Genomic DNA, 17,974 nt, shown 5'->3' on the forward strand with positions numbered 1-17,974 from the left:
GGGTAATGCCATCCACAGTACGGATCTGGTTAGACACCATGTTTCTAAGATTTGTGGGGCCAAGTACAATAACTTCAGTTTTATCTGAGTTTAAAAGCAGGAAATTAGAGGTCATCCATGTCTTTATGTCTGTAAGACAATCCTGCAGTTTAGCTAATTGGTGTGTGTCCTCTGGCTTCATGGATAGATAAAGCTGGGTATCATCTGCGTAACAATGAAAATTTAAGCAATACCGTTTAATAATACTGCCTAAGGGAAGCATATATAAAGTAAATAAAATTGGTCCTAGCACAGAACCTTGTGGAACTCCATAATTAACTTTAGTCTGTGAAGAAGATTCCCCATTTACATGAACAAATTGTAATCTATTAGACAAATATGATTCAAACCACCGCAGCGCAGTGCCTTTAATACCTATGGCATGCTCTAATCTCTGTAATAAAATTTTATGGTCAACAGTATCAAAAGCAGCACTGAGGTCTAACAGAACAAGCACAGAGATGAGTCCACTGTCCAAGGCCATAAGAAGATCATTTGTAACCTTCACTAATGCTGTTTCTGTACTATGATGAATTCTAAAACCTGACTGAAACTCTTCAAATAGACCATTCCTCTGCAGATGATCAGTTAGCTGTTTTACAACTACCCTTTCAAGAATTTTTGAGAGAAAAGGAAGGTTGGAGATTGGCCTATAATTAGCTAAGATAGCTGGGTCAAGTGATGGCTTTTTAAGTAATGGTTTAATTACTGCCACCTTAAAAGCCTGTGGTACATAGCCAACTAACAAAGATAGATTGATCATATTTAAGATCGAAGCATTAAATAATGGTAGGGCTTCCTTGAGCAGCCTGGTAGGAATGGGGTCTAATAAACATGTTGATGGTTTGGATGAAGTAACTAATGAAAATAACTCAGACAGAACAATCGGAGAGAAAGAGTCTAACCAAATACCGGCATCACTGAAAGCAGCCAAAGATAACGATACGTCTTTGGGATGGTTATGAGTAATTTTTTCTCTAATAGTTAAAATTTTGTTAGCAAAGAAAGTCATGAAGTCATTACTAGTTAAAGTTAATGGAATACTCAGCTCAATAGAGCTCTGACTCTTTGTCAGCCTGGCTACAGTGCTGAAAAGAAACCTGGGGTTGTTCTTATTTTCTTTTCTTTATTTAGTGATGAGTAGAAAGATGTCCTAGCCTGAATGGATGTAGGCAAGTGCTGTACGAGGTGTTTGAGGCAGCTCAGATTTTTCATGAGTGGCATTCGAATCCTTATCCTTAGCATCCTTGTTCCTTAGCATTGCGTTATATTTTTAAATATACAGGTTCTTTTGTATTTTTTACAGAAATATTCTGGCACCACAGCTGCCTTTTTTTTAAACAGTGTCTGGAAACGTGTTTAAAATAAATGCAGATTCAGAAGTGAAATGAAAAGTGTAGTGTAGAGAAACTGGAAATCACAGCAACCTCTGAGTGGACCAGTTACAATCAGTGAATAACAAAGTTCAGTATAACAACTCAGGTCACAGCTTGCTTCTCTGAAATAGCTTTATTTATAGTGCCACACGGACACTACTGCAATAAGATGTGTTTTATTTATTTCCTCTTTACAGGCCTGCTGGGTATTGGTTGAGCAAAGCGCAGTCTCTGCTCTACTGCAATGAGCATGGAGTTCCGGGCTCCTTCTCTGAGGAGGTGAGGAGCTGCAGCTGCCCTGTGGAGCAGCCCACCTGCCAGGGAGTCATTCCCTGCATTGTGGGAACCTCGTCAACCTCCTGCTCCTCCTGTGCAACTGATAATGCAACCCGATGCGGAGCCTGTCACCATGGCAATGTCCTCTATCTTGGTTCATGCCGGCCAAGCATCGCTGCATCGCTGGACCACTACCTGAACTTTGACCTGGACATGCCTGATGCTGAGGTTTTGAGAGCTTCCATTTAATTTTGTTTGTTCTCGATCCTTGTGTCTTAGTGATACTTCAGAACACATGAAAGCTTTTAATTTCCTGCAGCACCCTATCATGACACAGGTCACGAATGATGCACAGACACCTGCACAATTTTAAATCAAGACAAAGATTAGTTTTAGATTGGGTCACAAAGTTCTGAGTAAAATGATGAAAAGAAGCATAAACAGTTAACCTCATGTAATCCAAAGTGTACCTCTCAACACCTGTGAAGTTGAGATACCTCCACCAACTGACAGAGGAAGATCCTGGTCATGTGAACACTCCATCTGAAAAAGAGGTTATTTGGATGACATTGTGTCTGGAAATGGTTCTTGATTGAGTCATGGATAAATTGAAGTTTTGGTGCTGATCCCAACCTGCAACAAAATATTTTTAGTTTTTCTTTTTTTTTTCTCTCTCTCTAATAAATATCATACTTGGAGAGGTACGCCTTGAGACAAGGACAAATTGCTTTAATCCTAATTACAGAATCAAAGCAAGACAGAAAGAAAAACAGCAATGGAAGCAACCTCCTTGCCAAGCTTCTGTTAATCCTTTTCTTGCCTTTGTTCATTGATCAAGATCGCTGATTTGTTATGCAATGATAATTGTAGATGAAGAATGCAATTATGTCAATGTCACAATGAAGTACCTTAAGAACGGCAGTTAAAACTAAAAATGTGTGGCCATTCACACGTTTGGCACCACAACAAACTGCAGACAATCACTGTTGTGCTTAGGGATGGGTATCAAGAACCGGTTCCTTTCGGGTATCATTAAGAAATGATTCGATCCACCGACATCAATAACCTTTTTGCTCAACGATTCCCTTATCGGTCCTTCAGAGTGGCCGTTGTTTTGGGGGGTGTTTGTCAGGAAAATGATCATTTCTCTACACTGATTACAGACCCTGCAGCGGGTCTGTACTCAACTATTCTGCAGTGCAGCTTTGCTTTGAAACTTGAACCAATTGCAGCAGTGATTCGCAGATCGAACCAGTGCTTCAATCTGCTGCTTTGTTGGTTCATTGTTTTATTTTGCTTTATCTTAATTTTTCCCCACTAAAACCCTAAAGAGCATATGTCTGTGAGTAATATTTACCTTTTTTATGTTAAACCAACCTGCTATGGTCTTCTGAAACAGTTGATATATGTGTTTTATAACTTAAAAACGGGACAGATGCTAACGCATTAGTATGTTTATGGCGTTTTCAATGTTAAAGTTAGCATTAAGCTGTTTGCATCTCAGCACATTTGTGTGCATTTGTTTTCTGTATAATAATTAATGGCTCAGCGTTCGTTGTCGTAAAAGAGTCAAATTGTATTTTTTTATTTATTTATTTTTTATTCATATATTAATAATAATAACAGGAACAACAATAATAGTAATAATAACTCATAATAACTAATAATGCTATAATACAATTTTAGAGAAAGAGACAAAAAGAACCTGATGAAACAAAACACATGAGAAAAGATAAAACCAACTAACAATGAAAATAAATAAATGCATATAGAAATAAATAACTGTTTCCTGTGAACACCTAGTGACTCTTACACCTCCACTTCATCCCTGTTTTATTTAAGTTTCATGACAAATTGTTTTGGTCAAACCATATTTTCAATTTGTTAATTTCTTCAGTGATTTCCTCCAGAACTATCTGCCAAGCCAGAAAACTGCTGCATCCTAGTCAGGGCAGAATACTACTGGAATGAATATGAATAAGGAAAGTTGTTTTTTTTTTTTTTTTCTCACCAAATGGATGTTGCACTCACTGCATTTTATTGTCTTTTAATGTATTCAGAGATTCTAGAATTCCAAAAATTTTGTGCGGGTGGTGTTGGGGGGTAATTTTGGGTTTCAGCTTTTTTTTGTTTTTCACCACTTTCATCCCTGAATATGTCAATTGTGAGTCACTTTTGTGCGGATTAAAGCCACTAACTGGGACTGCTGTCTTGTTGCAAGAAAGAAATGAGAATCGTCCTCCATTCTGTTCACACAGGTCCAAACTCTGCCCTGCTGTCTGCTGAATCAAGTTAGAATGATAGAGTCCAGTCAGGATTAATAAATTCAAAGCAAAACACTGTTTAAATCAAATGACACCTCTTTCCAAATGTTCTAATACAACAAATTGCAATCGATCAAAACGCTTTTTCCTCCCAAAATAAGACGTCCTGTGCTGACGTGCAGCAGCCAGCTGAGCTCAGCTCAGAGGTATGGTGAGACATTCATGTCAAAATGTCTGAAAGGAAATGCTTTTTACAAAAACTACAGATTTTATTAATTTTTATTTATGTCCAGAGATCAAGGATACAATGACTAATTTAAAATGTTGTTGACATAGAAAACCTGTAAAGCCTACTTTTAGTACACAGAAAATGCACAAGAGATATCAATAAGGGAATCAATGAGGAATCAGCATCGATAAAATCTTATCAATACCCATCCCTAGCCATGCTGGCAGTGAAATTTGTCTAAGTCCCCACGAGTATGGCTTTGGTGTGTGCGCTGAACTGACAGGAGGTGTGGCCGCCCAGCTTTGGTGTGTGTGCTGAACTGACAGGAGGTGTGGCCACCCAGCTTTGGTGTGTGCGCTGAACTGACAGGAGGTGTGGCCACCCACTGAAGCGGCTGTGGAGACCTGTCATTCTGGACATCCCAGCTGGACAACACATACTGCGTTTGGACAGACATGGACTAACAAGTGCCCACTGTGACGTGTGTGTGTGTGTGCTTGCTGTCATCACATGGACATAAATAAAAACATATATCGCTGTGGCGACATATGTTGTGGGCTGCAGTGTGCGCACGCTCTCTTGCTGCAGCCCATTGATAGGCTGCCCCCAGGTTGAAACAGACTGTCAGATCATAACATGCAGTGGGCAATCTGACTTTCACGTCACCCACGTGAGCTCTGTTCCATATGACACGGTGTCAGTTCTGGTGTGTTGTCCACAAGACACGCGTATCAAGCAGGACATGGGCACGGGCTGGCTGGACACGCACCAGCAGATGTGGACATGAGAAGAGCGAACTACTTCTCATTCATGGCATTTCATGACTGTATGTCTGTGACCATGGGTCATCTACAGAGGAACAGATGGATCATATTTGTTTTGCACGGTTGATGAGAGGGATTCAACATAAAATGCTGTGTTTTTTTTTTTTTTTGTTTTTTTTAAATACGTCCATCTCTTTGTTGATTTCAGGCATTTTCCCCCACACCATTTACAGGTCAGTGATGGTAGCTCAGTGGTAAAGTTTCAGGCTGGCAATCAGTAAAGGGGTGGTATGTTTTTTAATTTATTTTTAATTTATTTATTTATTCCACATGTGTGATGTGGTTCCACAGGTACCAGCTGGTTTTTATTTTTTATTTAATCCACATCAGCGGTGCGTTTATGGTTCCACAGGTACCAGCTGGTTTTTATTTTTTATTTATTCCACATCAGCGGCGCAATGTGGTGCACCTCGCACTGTGTTCCTGCTCAAACGACACCGTTGCATGCATGAACCCTTGCACCAGGATCGTGCACACCTGCCCGTCTGCGTCATGTTTCGTGGTGCACTAATTCGAACTGTTTCACGCTGTTTCACCATATTCGACCAAACTTCGCACTATGTCTGAAGGGGTCCTCATGAAACCTGACTTCGGTGAATATCTAGTTTGAGTTATGCAATGATTTCAACTGTTTTTTGTAAATCTTTTCTTTCCAAAAACCTTCAGTTCGCTCTTAAGGGTTTTTGTAAAGTCAATTTTATTGCTGTTAAACTTTGTTTTGTGCAGTTGTAGTGTGTAAAACTTGAGGCCACTCAAAGAGCACATAATAACAGTCTCTTTTGTTTTTATTATTATTATTATTATTATTATTACCAATAAATCTCAAAAAGGCATTCCTTTCAAATGTATTAAATATACTGGTGCAGATGTGTTCCAGTGATCACATGACCTCAGTTTTGGAGGAAATGAAAAAGTAAATAAATAAAGATGCAATTTTAGGGTGTTGGCCAAAAAGTGGAGGATGCTGCTTGAGGAACTATGGTTAGGAGAATGAACACTAAACTATCTGAGTGCGCTGTGTCCAGTCTACATTAAATCTTATTTTGTTGCATCAAGAAACCTGGCAACACATTAATTTGAAGTTTAACCAGTAGTAAGATAAGAGTAACTTTAGTACCAATACAAAAAGTGTCACAATACCAAGATACTAACTTCAATAAGGATACAGTTGAAGTATCCCAAAATCAATGATACAGAAAATTAACAATCTAACATAAAAATACTAAAATGCTGTATTAGAGAGCAAAACAGGGAACTTGATGTTTTTTAGATCATCATTTTATATGAACAGAAAAAGCAGCACATAAAAAGTAATTCACACACATTCAGGTTTTTCAGTTTTTTATTTTGTTAGTTTTTGTAGAATCCTGTGAATCCATATATTAAATACATAAAAACTGTACTTGTCACTCATTACCCCCCCATGCAGCTTTTAAGTGGTTACTAAGCTATTCGGTGAGATCTCTGTAGTGTTTCACAACAAATTATGCTCCTTCATAAGTGTTAAATTGTGGCTGTAGCAAGCACTACCACTATTTCTCACAGGTGCAGCCATTACTAAAGAACCAGAGTAAACACAACAGTATTATATCATCGCTGTTTAAATCAAAACATTTACTGCTGCTTTAATATTAAAATGCTGACAGTCACCTTACACTTTTAGCTTTCACTCACCAAAACAAAGTGCAGAGCTGCAGCATTTTACATTAATATCTTGATGAAAGCCATCTTGGATTGAAGTTTTCGTTGTAAACTGATGAGAGGAAAGCACAACAAAGAGTAGAAGGTCATTCTACCACCAACCCATGACTTACATGTTCCGTGGTCTGTGCACAAACTAAATTCTCCATATTGCACATTGTGACATAAGAACCAACATAGAGGCACACCATTATTATTATTGCCTTAATTTGCCAATATTTGCAATCAGCCGTATTCCCAAATCCAGTTGCATCACCTGTGCAGTGGTCAGAAAGCGAGTGCTAACACATATACACCAAAGACTGTATATATACTGCACAAACCGTGCATGACATAGGCCCATTGGTTTTCTTTGGAGACCTGGAGCAGCCGATATGAAAACCATATCTGGGTGTCACCATGTTGGCAGCAGTAGCAGTGCTGATTCTGGCAACGCTTGTGCTCAAAGGTTTACATACTCTGGCAGAATTTTTGATTTTTTTTGTTTGGCAATTTGTCAGAGAATATGAATTATAACACAAAAACTTTTTTTTGTTCACTCTGGTTGAGTGAGACCATTTATTGTCAAACAACTGCGTTTACTCTTTTTAAATCATAATGACAACATAAACTATCCAAGTTACCCGGATCAACCGTTTACATACCCCAGCTTTAATACCGTGTATTGCTCCCTTTAACATCAATGACAGCTTGGAATCTTTTGTGGTAGTTGTGGATGAGGCTCTTTATTTTCTCTGATGGTAAAGCTGCCACTGAATATGTCTTGGACTTCATTTACATCAATTATGAAGAAATACAAACAGTATGGCACTCTATGGTAAATCTGCATGAAGTAAACACTTCTCAAAGACTAACTGTGCAAGGAGAAGAGTGAGGAAGGCCACCAAGACAACCCAGTAGAAGTTACAGGCTTATGCAGGGTCGGACTGGGAACAAATTTCGGCCCTGGCATTTTTCCTCTGGACCAGCCCACCATTGGCCCGACGAATCCACCCCCAAACACGCACACCAACCCGTCCATACCGAACCCCCAATGAACAAATACTATACACCTAAACACCATGAACACACACCTAAACACACACTTTCACTGTCATTTCACCTTGATCATAGTACAAAACGCGGACCCGGCGCCACGAGGGGGCGTCCTGATAACATTAAAGGCAATTACATATTTTGACGAAATTACAAGTTTAATATATATATATATATATATATAAAACATCATGAGGTTTATGTCACAGAAATCCTACTTTACAATCACACTGCAGTCATTGTTAAATTAATTCCTTTTGCATTTATAATAAACACTTGTATTTATTTAGTGTTTGTTTTTCTGGTTGAAATAAGATATAAATAATCTACCAGACTTCAAAAAATATACAAGTTTCCATGTTATTTTATTTGTCTAAAAATAAATGTCTGAGGTTCCTTATGTTAAACAAGAAATTATCTAATCTGAAATAACAGGTGGTTTTAATACAGATGAAAGGTTTCTAAAGAACCATTTATTGATTTATTTACCTATTTTAATTACAAGTGTTACCTAAACCTACCTAAACCTTTTTAACAGTAATCAGAAATTTTGAGGTAACAACAACATAAAAACATTTCCAATGATTTTTCTTCAGAAAACTGCTCTCTAAATGAGCAGTCCTGTCACACGTTAATGTTTTGTACAGATCAGTGGTTTCTGCACCAATTGGATTGGTCCAATCCACTTTGTAGAGATCAGTGGTTTCTGCCACGAGTCTTCCGTGTTTTGGCCCGACGCGTCGTTCCTATTGGCCAATGCCAAAGTACATCACAGCTCAGAGTGTCGAAAGTTGGCGCACCTCATCTCGACAGAACACCGGCTCTGTGGTATGAAGGAGATCACTTGACCGAGGGTCTATATGTTCAAATAATAATTAAAAAAAATACTGTCATCACTCTTCACTCTTGGTCAGTCTCTTACAACGGTGCACCGTAAATACACAAGCTTTCCAGGAGCACACGTCTCCTCCGGTGTGCACTATTTTTTTTTGGGGGGGGGGCACCCCGCCCCCTATGATAAACTCATCGCCCCCTTTTTCTGGTGCCAGGTCTGACAAAACGGAAGCAAATGCACACAAGCAGAAAAAAGTTTTTGTGTCTCCAAAGTGTGTGTGTGAGTGAGTGAGTGAGTGAGTGAGAGAGTGAGAGAGAGAGAGAGAGAGAGAGACATTCACACAGCAGCAAATTAAGGAGCTGAAGTCCGTAGCTGTTGCATTTAAAGATTAACAAAAGTAAAGCACAGTTAATTAAGATAAAAGAAACGATTCCAACCTTGTATCAGTAGAAGAGCGGAGAGAAGTCCAGGCGCCGAGGACTCAATCCATTCACAGGGGCGGGAGCGGCCGCCTGCTCTTCCTGCAATCTGATTGGCCACCCTGTATGCTTCTCCATTGTCATTGGCTGTTGGTCATGTCAATCATTGTGCTCGATGTAAGTCTCCGTTATGTGATCAAACGGAAACAAAACTGAAACCTAGAATAAGACTGTGCCGTGTATGAAACACTACAGAACTTTTATTTTGACACAAATTCAGGAAGTGGCTCTGCAGCTGCGCCGATTAAATGCTGTAGGTTCACCGGTCACGGACTTTCCTCGTGTTGACAGCAGCGCGCGGTTCGAGAACACTGTATATTTCCATAATCTCTATAAATATGGGAAGGCCAGCCCACGCACGTCTAAACTTGCAGCGGCCCACCAGGCAAATGCCCAAAATCACAGATTATCAGTCCGAGCCTGGGCTTATGTGGCTGTGATTGGAGAACTTGCTGTAGTCACTCACCACCTCTTGCTGTAGTCACTCACCACCTCTTTCTCTCCGAGTCGTCATGGCCTCACTGTTCCAAAATCAGATAAATTTGCGTTGCTTTCTCTGCACGACTTATCAGCTCCCTGCATCATTTTCCACCTCACCTCTTTCAGCTCAATTTTTTTTTTCCAGTTGTGATGCTGTCGTGTTCCTGAAGGCGCTGTGACATAAAAGCCTTCACATCATGAAAACGACCAAAAGTGAATGCATTCTGGGCTGAATTTTGGCAGTGTGCAATATGGAGAACTGACCATGAAGCTTCCAGAAAATACAGCAGCAAGCACTGATATTTTAAAAGGTTGATCCTAAAATAAAGTAGGTTTATAATGCATATAATGCAATATTGTGCAGTTACTGGGGTACTTTTGAGTATTGGTATATTGAGTTACCCCCTGCAGTGCTATTTTTCCTAATGTACAAATCACATGTATACGTGTTTATGTTCTACTCTCTTTATAGCTGTTGAAGCACTGTTTCACAATTTGTTATTCCATCTGCAGGTCAAGTACTTGCTCCAGCGTCTGGACAGCAGGATAGAAGTCCATGCAATTTACATTAGCAACGATGTCCGTCTGGGGAGTTGGTTCAATCCTGCCTGGAGGAAAAGAATGTTACTGACGCTGAAAAGTAACAAAAATAAGTCCAATCTCATCCACATGCTGATGGGCATTTCCTTCCAGATTTGTTCAACAAAGAATTCCACCCTGGAGCCTGTGCCTGCAGTTTATGTGAATCCTTTTGGAGGGAGTCACTCAGAGAGTTGGTTCATGCCAGTCAACCAGCCTGACTTCCCAGACTGGGAGAGAACTCGACTCGATGCTGTTGTCATGGCGCAGTGTTACAACTGGACGCTTTCACTGGGAAGCAAGTGGAAGTCCTTCTTTGAAACAGTGCACATCTACCTGAGAAGCCGCATTGTGACAGATGACCCAACGGTGAATGAAACACTGTTTTATGAGCCATTAGATCTGGATGACCAGACGTCCAACCTGGGGTACATGAAGATCAACACACTGAAAGTGTTTGGATACAGCATGCACTTTGACCCTGAGGGAATCAAAGACTTAATTCTGCAACTGGACTACCCCTACACCCAGGGCACCCAGGATGCTGCCTTCCAGATGCTTTTGGAGATGAGGGACCGGGTTAACCGGCTGTCACCACCAGCCCCACAGCCATTGGACCTGTTTTCCTGTCTGCTGCGCCATCGGCTCAAGTTGTCAGCTGGTGAAGTGGCACGTATCAAGGATTCTCTGCAGATGTTCAACTCCAAGCTTCCTAATGCCACTCCTGAACTTGAGCTTGCTCAGTTGTGCAGCTAGCTAACTCAGCTCAGAAGTCACATTCAGGCATGAATGCTTGAACAAATGGGACAAAGTCAGACTGAGCTCAGAAAGTCCTAGTAAGTTGACGTTTTGGACCCTAATCATCTGGATTTAATGAACATCCAACTCTGATCTTACTGTTGGGATTTTCTAATGGTTCCTCTCAAGAGGTTTCACAGTATGTGCACTGCGTCAAGTTTGTACAAAGCTTTTCTCTTAGCAGCACAGTCACGTTGGGGACGTTCAGGAGAACAAGACCTGCAAATGTCTGCTGTCCAAGCTTGGAGAGTTATTTTCCTGTTACTGCCCTGCTTTTTACAGAAAGTGTGTACAAACAGTATGATTTGACTGAGCAAAGAGGATCTGGAAACTCATGAAGCCAACATCATCAAGTATACCTAAGATGAATGCCTTGCAAATATAGAGGTGGTTGTAATACATGAAGAGGAACTCTTGAGATGATTTTAGAAGTGTGTTATTGGATGAGGATATCCACTTTGCAGACCTTATTTTGTTTGTGGACGATCTCTGAGAGAGAGAGAGAAATGGGATATTATTATATATACGTGGTGAATGAATTATGTTATGCTTAACAGTTTAAAATTTGATAATCCTGATACCTGTTTCCGCCTTTAAATATCTCTTTTGAATCCCTGCCTTCTATTTTATCCGGCATTTGAAAACTTGTACGATTAAGTATTTATGCTTAACATGGAGTGCAAAGCCTGTTAGTGATATTCTGTCCTTGGTGGTGTGACAATACCAAAAGAAGGAGAGCACATCGAACTGAATGGCAAAATATCTTAAATGTTGACATATTTTTGAGTTAAATCTTAAAAAATCTGATGTGGTAACAAAAACGTGTGCGGATATGGCGCTTGTAAATAATGCTCCATCTAACCCAAGGTGTCAATAAGTGCACATTGCTTTTTAGATAACCAAGTGCAAAGACCAAAAAAAAAAAAAAAAGTTTTTATCAAACTCATGCCTTATATGGAGAGTCAGTGTTCAGATAAGAAGCACATTATGTTTCTGTGTTTGTTTTTTCACAGCGAAGGCTGTATTGGTTTTTATATTTCAATCTTTCTACCAAGACAAGGCCGCAAACACATTCTCAAGAACATGTGGTAATGTAGCTTTTATGTGTAAATGCCAATCACAATTTCTGCAGATCTTTGTTTGGACTTGGTGTTGTGAAATGTTTAAGTCACTATTCATAGTGCACACCAGTACTTTCACATTGTAAATGTTCTGCAAAACCCTTTTAATGCCAATTTGACCACTTTCTTGAAGTCAACAAAACGTGATTAATTTGCTTGTGGTTTTCATATGGTTTGGCTTTGTCTCAGGGCAATGAAACAGGTTCTTATTTGTTTATTTTAATTTTGTTTGTTTTTACATGTGGCCCAAGGTCAGCCGTCAGTTCCCATGGCGACTGGAGCTATACAAGGTTTCTGCAGGGCAGTGATGATAATGAAGAATGCTGCAAAATCACCAGGATGATACTTGTTATGATTTTACATTTACGTCACTAAATTCACAGGGAAAGTCAATAACCTTATATGTCAGTTTTGGCAGTTCTTTCTGTGCTCAGCTTGCTTAAGTAAAAAAGTGATTTATCAAGACAGAATCCTTTTCTTTGTTTCAGTAATTCCATTGTATTTTACCCATCACTGGTACAATTAAATAACTACTACATTTGAAAAAAGGAATCTGTGATATGAGGAAAAAAGTCTCAATATAAGGGGGAAAAAGTACTATTAAAAGAAAAAAAAAATCCTACTTTCACAAGGTCAGTATTTTAGTAGCAAGGGTTGTGCTTTTGGAATGTATGGTGGGGCACAAAACTAATTAGAAGTACCTTTCGGAACAACTAGATAGGTAAATGTGCACACTTTATCATGCCAGAATGATTTGTCAGTAGATTGCCGAAAGATCCAAGATGTGACATTCGTCAGTCTATTTCTTCAATAGGTACATGTTCAACTGTTCATTGAAGCATATATATATATATATATATATATATATATATATATATATATATATATATATATATATATCCATTTTCTTCCACTTATCCTAGGTCGGGTCACGGGGGCAGCAGCTCAAGCAAAGCTGCCAGACCTCCCGATCCACACACACCTCCCCCAGCTCCTTTCAACATGGAGGAGCATATATATATATATATATATATATATATATATATATATATATATATATATATATATATATATATATATATATATATATATATCCCACTGTGGACATGCACCTAAGATGAAAATTTCAGACTCCTCCATGATTTCTAAGTGGGAGAACTTGCAAAACCACAGGGTGTTCAAATACTTATCTTCCTCACTGTAAATATTTCTGAAAGTGGCATGGTCATTGGTGCGAGATGGGCTGCTCTGAGTATTTCAGAAACTGTTGATCTACTGGGATTTCATGCACAACCATCTCTAGGGTTTACTAAGAATGGTCTGCAAAAGAGAACATATCTGGTGAGTGGCAGTTGTGTGGACAAAAATGCCTTGTTGCTGTTAGAGGTCAGAGGAGAATGGGCAGACTGGTTGAATGGGCGACTGTGTTACTATCACATCAGTATGGGTCAACATCTCTGAGGAATGTTTCCAACACCTTGTTGAATCTATGCCATGACGAATTAAAGCAGTTCTGAAAGCAAAAGGGGGTCCAATCCGGTACTAGCAAGGTGTTCCTTAAAATAGTGGGTGGTGAGTGTGTATACAATGGACCAAACCACTGTGATGGCACAGGTTTTCTGAAGAACAGGTTTGAAGCTCAAATGGATTGGTTATGGCTGTTGCAATCTTGGCAGTACCTGGCTCCATGGAACTCCCAGTCAAACCATAAATGTGGGCAAGAGCGGTGCAACCTGGGTGGGACAAAAGAAACTCACCTACGCCCATGATCATGTTAGCTAAGGTTTTAGGTGACTGATTAAGACTTGACAGACTGCACATCAGCACATCACTATGCTTCACACCTTGGCTGTAAGTAGACAGCAAACTGTATGTTCAGTGAGAAGTTGGAGGAAAAATAATCTCACCTGTGGGTGTGAGTGTGGCAACTGTGCTCCACAATGTCACAATGCATCTGGAAAATATACACACACTAGCACGTGTCCGTGGTGATCCTAGCTTGGGTAGTGTTTATAAAATAGTGTAGCTGATATTTTTCAAGGGTGGTAATAAATTATACAAAGTTTCTTTAATGATTTGGAATGGCGTGTGAGTCCAGAATGTAAGTATCAATGTCCATTGTTGACTGTTGTTACATAATATCCGTAGTTTCTCCAAAAATATTTGTCCTATCAATATTCTGTTTTGGCAGCGTTCATCCTTGACCCAAAATGCATAAGCATACCAAATGGCAAATGTCAGCTCTCCCCATTTTGTCTGTGATTAAACTTATACGCATGCATACATGTACACACAGGCCACTATATAGATGATTTATCGCCCCCTGCTGGAATGGTGTGTGAGTCCAGAATTTGTAATTATCGATGTCCATTGCTCACCGTTGTATCTAATATCCTTAATTACTCCAAAATATTAGTCCTATCAACTTCCCATTTTCACAGTGTTCATCTCTGAGTCAAAATACATAAGCATACCAAATGGCAAATGTCAGCTCTCCCTAGTTTGTCCATGATCAAAGCCATATATACATGCACGCATGCATGCATAGACGTACACAGAGATCCCTGGACTTTTAATATACAGATATATTATAGATCAAAGTTTCTGTCTACCGTGCTGTCTGCTTGTCAATCTTCCTCTATGCCAGTGAAACATGGACCCAATACAGATGCCACATTTGCACCCTCGAACACTTCCATATCCGTTGCCTCCAACAAATACTTGGGCTGAAGTGGTGGCACAAGATACCACACACAGAGATTCAACATCGGGCTAAGATCAAACCTCTTGAAACTCTACTCTTAGAGAGGCAGCTCAAATGGGTGGGACATACAATATGCATGCCGCCTAGTGGTCTACCTAGACAGGTATTGTAGGGAGAACTCTAGAAAAGGCAAGCGTTCTGTAGGAGGTCAGCACAAGCGGTATAAAGACCAACTGAAGACAAACTTGAAGGACTGTGACACTGAGCCAAGAAGGCTGGAAGAACTAGCTGAGAATAGGTGCAGGTGGAGATAGCTGTGTTTGTCAAGAACTTACGTCTGTGATGTGTGCTGACATGTGTTTGCTGCCCGTTGGCTTGGTCAGCCATAGAAGAACACACCAGAAGTGAATAGTGATGGAGTGATGTCATCATCAACAATGATGGACTGCCATAAGCAAGTAAGTAAGTAAGCAAGCATGTATGTATATATATATATATATATAATGTACACAACCCCAGCTGACAACATCAGAAAGAAGGAGCATGAGAAAACTGAGAAGTACCAAGGACTGAAGTAGCAACTGGAGCAGATGTGGGAGGTAAAGTCCAAAGTGGTCCAAGTGGTAATAAGAGCACTAGGAGCTGCAAGCTCCAAATTGGAAGAGTGGCTCCAACAAATCCCATGCACAACATCAGAGGTCTCTTTCCAGAAGAGTGCAGTCCTAGGAACAGCTATGCTGAACCCTCAAACTAACAGGCCTCTGTTAGAGGGCCCGAGGTTCAGGAACACACATACCACTCTACCCGGTCGGGTGAGAGGGAGATTACATATATAAATGATCCCCCCGCCAGAGGGAGGTATGTGTGTTCCTCTCCACCTTACTATGTCACACTCAGTGACTCCTGTGTGAAGGAGGTATGTTTTTTTTTTTCTTTTTCAAATGTTTCAGGTCTGAAGATAATCTTATGAATGTTTCCATTTTTACTCAAGTCACAAAATGTCTCAGCTGGTGTTAGCCTGTCCACAAAATAAGACACCCGCAGTCCAAGGGGACTGAACAAGACGAACACTGTGGGGTGGTGAATACTTCCACAGTTGCAGGACAGAGAAAATTGATATAATTTGAAATAAAACATAAAATGACAGGTGTGAGTTTTGTAGGGAGACCTGGACCATTATCCCTCAGAACATTTATAACTCTCTGAAACACTTGCTTTTTGAGAGCCAAATTTTGTGAAGTAGTATTAATATGTTGCATAACTAGACAATCATGTAACAGCTAAAAAAAAAAACAAAAAAAAAAACGGTTTTAATAACACTAACCCAAATCGATATCGGATCGAAATAATCGATTCTGAATCTTAAGAATCAGAATCAAATCGATTATTGAAATTTGAATTGATACCCAGCTCTTCTGATCAGGCTGCACTTTAACCGCTGCACACGGACAACAACATTAACATTGCAACATAAAACCCTTTGTATATTGTGCCTAAACCTTTCATGAATATATTATCTGGGTTTGTTGTTATTGTGCTTGTTTTATGTAAACATACGAGGAGCTCAGATTGTTTCTCCGTTATTTTTAATAGGAATCATTGTGAGCTATGATCATTTCCTGTTCATGTCATTCTGAGGGAAAGTGAAGTTTGCTCTTTAATGCCCTGCTTATTGTCCTTTACAACACTCTTTGTCCTGTTTGTTCCAGAGGAGTATATCTAAAACATTTGAAATTCGGTTTGTGTTTATGAAGATCCACGCAGATTAAATGTAGTAGACATCGATTATTTGGAATATTTATTTTACCAAGTTTCAGGGTCTCATGTAGCAGTCTCTTATTAATGTGATGAAAAGCATCAAAAATTACATTTTTGGTTGCATAATGTTCATTAGCAATTGTCATTGTGTGGTTTCTTTATGTTGTTTAAACTACAGCAACTCTCTGGCGCACACGGGATTATGGGATATCTCAATAGGGCGAATGGACTTGATGGATTACACAAAAGTTGTCATTCACTCATGAGTTTGATGCCACTAATCATGCACAAAAGCAGCTTCAAAAGCATAGCTTTTAAACCAGGTTCGCAAAATGTGAACAAAGAGCTGTAATATTGTTTATGGCGCCGAAGAGGTGTGCAAAACTGCAGCTTTTGCTTCAATGCTTGATACGAGAAGTAGCCGCAAACTATGGGGTCAGATCAGTGACAAAACCCCACCCGCGCAAAAAAATGCGTTCACATGTAGATATTAACGTGTAGTGGGGTTTGTCACTGATCTGACACCATAACAAGCTTAGAAAAGCTGTTTCCAGAAAAGTAGTTAGGTTACGAAATGTTATTTCTAAACATATGTTTGACTGTAACAGCATTAGTTTCTTAACAGGAATATTTTGTGTGCAATAAATATCATTTAAAAAAGTCATATCTCAAAAATGTGATGTGATTGGCAAAAACTAACACTAGATTCGAATTCAGTGCCTCAAAATGACCCAAAATCCTTTGAAAAGCTCCATGCAAGAAAAATTGTGTTGCCAGTGTTATAGCACAGCAGCACTGCTGTGCTATATGAGGTGCTGCTATTGTTTCAAGCGCTGCTGCCACACTTTATAAAGTAACAGCAGAGTTTCTCTTTGCAATGTGTCATCTGTCGATTTCTAGCATCACTCTAGCATTCAAACGTTAGCAGATTTGATGAGATCCATGCTTCACACCTTGGCTGTAAGTAGACAGTAAACTGTATGTTCAGTGAGAAGTTGGTGGAAAAATAATGCCACCAGTGGGTGTGAGTGTGACAACTGTGCACCACAATGTCACTTGTTCTTAAAAGTTAAAAATGTTCAACTTTTAATGCCTACCGCATTAACATGGACAAATTGGATGTTGTTTTATCTTTAATGAGGACAAAAGATGGGCAGCAAGATAATTATTTAAGTGCAGAGAGTCACCCAGTTTTAATCAAGTAAACATGAATAATCTGTGATATTACAGAGAGAAATTAATTAAACCTTAAAAATTAATCTATAACCTCACAACAAGTTAACTTTTTAAGATAACATTAGCACCAGGGTTTTCTGTTATAATGCTATGCAAAACTGTAAAAATCTATTGTATCTTTCAAACCAAAGTAAATTATTTCTTTATTTAGTGAGATAAACCTGCACACATTTAGCTCCAAGGTCTGTGCAACCAGATATTTATGAGGTTTTTGCCTGTTTATTGGTGACAAGAAGCACT

General features: G+C 39.4%; 1 protein-coding gene across 1 annotated transcript in view; it reads left to right on the top strand.

The window, feature by feature from the left end:
- brinp2 (bone morphogenetic protein/retinoic acid inducible neural-specific 2) overlaps positions 1-12,499 on the top strand; it is a 680,262-nt gene extending 667,763 nt beyond the window's left edge. Inside the window, exons 8-9 of the mRNA XM_034184056.1 lie at positions 1,613-1,919; positions 10,052-12,499. Of these exons, the coding sequence (XP_034039947.1) occupies positions 1,613-1,919; positions 10,052-10,873 (1,129 nt within the window). The 3' untranslated portion in view covers positions 10,874-12,499. The remainder of the gene's footprint in view (positions 1-1,612; positions 1,920-10,051) is intronic.
- Positions 12,500-17,974: the final 5,475 nt, after the last annotated feature.

This window comes from Thalassophryne amazonica, chromosome 12 (genome assembly GCF_902500255.1).
Source record: "Thalassophryne amazonica chromosome 12, fThaAma1.1, whole genome shotgun sequence".
NCBI lineage: Eukaryota > Metazoa > Chordata > Actinopteri > Batrachoidiformes > Batrachoididae > Thalassophryne > Thalassophryne amazonica.